At 43.1% G+C, this 2,032-nt stretch overlaps 1 protein-coding gene across 1 annotated transcript; it reads right to left on the reverse strand.

Annotated features, from left to right (window-relative positions):
* Window positions 1-843: 843 nt before the first annotated feature.
* On the reverse strand, window positions 844-1,782 carry LOC131519680 (olfactory receptor 8S1-like). The gene has a single exon (XM_058742963.1). The coding sequence runs from the start codon at window positions 1,780-1,782 to the stop codon at window positions 844-846; it is 939 nt and encodes a 312-aa protein (XP_058598946.1).
* Between the last annotated feature and the right edge of the window lie 250 nt (window positions 1,783-2,032).

The raw sequence follows: 2,032 nt of genomic DNA on the forward strand, positions 1-2,032 counted from the left end.
CATAAAAATGAATTCGTTGGAGGTGATGCAGTACCTTAAATCCAGCAAACCACTGGTCCCTAAACAGTAACCAATTGTTTCACAGCTGAAAGATGAGAGGCAAGGACAGTTTCAGAATTCACTTGTGATGAGATCAAAACCAGATTATTTGTCTAAAGCTCATAGCCTGTACTCTACAAGGAAAAGAACACAGATAAGGTCAGCTTATTATAGAAAATACAAGTCTGAGTGAAGGCCATGTGAGAAGTGAGGTTCCTAGAGACATAGAGCCTCCTTGCAGCCTCTCTCACTGGAGATCTGGCCATCACTCCACACATACATAAAAGTTCTTGGAAATTTTAAGAGTCTGAGCTCTGCCTCAATATGATTATTGTTTCTCTGCAGAACTTTCAGCTTTTCATGTGTGTCTCCTGTGGTCACCCATTTGGAAGTCTTTATCTTTCTCACCGTTTACCCTTATCTATGACTTTTCTCTTTTACAGATCCAGGGCCCTACATTCTTCTCAGATGTGTATGCCCAAAACTCAATAAAAAATAATGACAGATCAATGAAACTAATGAGTTTTCCAAATGAAAGCCTAAGGTGAAATGTTTTAGAATGAGAAAAGTGAACCAATATGTTCATCACAAAGCTTTCTTATTATTTAATAATTTGTTTGCCTTGAAAAGAAATTGAACCATCCTTCCTATAATTACTTTGTGTCATTGTCACATGCACTTCTAATTTAGGTTGCGGCATCTGACATTGTAAGTAGTTAGGAGTACAGCTTACTATTGTAAACTCACTTAATATCCTTTTGTATGCAGATATGTTCCAGTTCTCCACCGTGCTCTGTTTTCATTTCAGCACCTGATATGTTGCAAATACTTTTCCAAAGTTCTTGCCAGAGCCGCCTTCACCTCCTTGTTCTTCAGGCTATAGATGAGAGGATTCAGCATGGGAGTGACTACAGTATACTGCACAGAAAAGATCAGCTCAAGGGGCGCACCTGAATTTGGCATTAGATGGCGGAGCAAACCTGAGCCATAGTAAAGGGTCACTGCGATGAGGTGGGAGGAGCAGGTGGAAAAGGCCTTACTTCTGCCTAAGGTGGAGCTGATGCTCAGGATGGTGGCGATTATATGGGTGTAGGATAAGAAGACCAAAAGGAAGGTTCCGAGTCCATGTAGAAGAGTGGAGCAGAGCAAGGCAATGAGGTTGCTGGAGATATCGGAACAGGACAGTGAGAGGAGAGAGGGCATTTCACAGCTGTAGTGGGGGATGATTTGGGCCTTGCAGAAGACCATCTTCACAGCTAGGGAGATGTTGATGAGTGCATCCAGAAAGCCCAGTCCCCATGAGCCCCACACAAGCTGCATATACAGCTGTTTACTCATGATCTGTCCATATAGCAGAGGGTGGCAGATGGCAGCATAGCGGTCATAGGCCATTGCAGAAAGCAGACAGGCTTCAGTTCCTGCAGCAACAAACACAAAGAAGACTTGAGCAAGGCAGCCCTCTACTGATATTGTTTTCTTTTGAGACAGAAGGTTCTCCAGCATCTTGGGCACAGTGACTGAAGAGAAGCAGATATCGACAAAAGAGAGGTGACTCAGGAAGAAGTACATGGGTGTGTGCAGGTGAAAATCAATCCTGATCACCAGCAGCAGCATCAGGTTCCCCATGATGGTCAGCAGGTAAATCCCCAGGAAGAGCACAAAGAGTGCAGCCTGGACGTGGGGATTGGCAGAGAGCCCAAGGAGGATAAACTCCGTGATGGTGCTGTAGTTCCCCAAGTCCATTTACAAAGGCCTTTCCCTAGAAATAATACAAAACACCACAGGAGCCAAAAGTCTATTATCCCCCAAGGAATTTTCTAATTGCTTTGGTTCTCTTTGCGTATCACTATTGCCCAGTAAACAGTTTTGTTTTCTATTATAACCTGGGTTTTGTGCAGCCACTTAGAACAAAAAGATGATTAAGGTATGGTCCTTGTTCTTAGTATTCTCCATGGAAGAACATGGACATGAAAACAATGAATGCTACAATTAA

This window comes from Neofelis nebulosa, chromosome 8 (genome assembly GCF_028018385.1).
Source record: "Neofelis nebulosa isolate mNeoNeb1 chromosome 8, mNeoNeb1.pri, whole genome shotgun sequence".
Lineage (NCBI taxonomy): Eukaryota > Metazoa > Chordata > Mammalia > Carnivora > Felidae > Neofelis > Neofelis nebulosa.

Excerpts from the sequence above, each read along its gene's own strand:
- LOC131519680 (XM_058742963.1), bottom strand. The coding sequence starts at position 1,782 with ATGGACTTGGGGAACTACAGCACCATCACGGAGTTTATCCTCCTTGGG.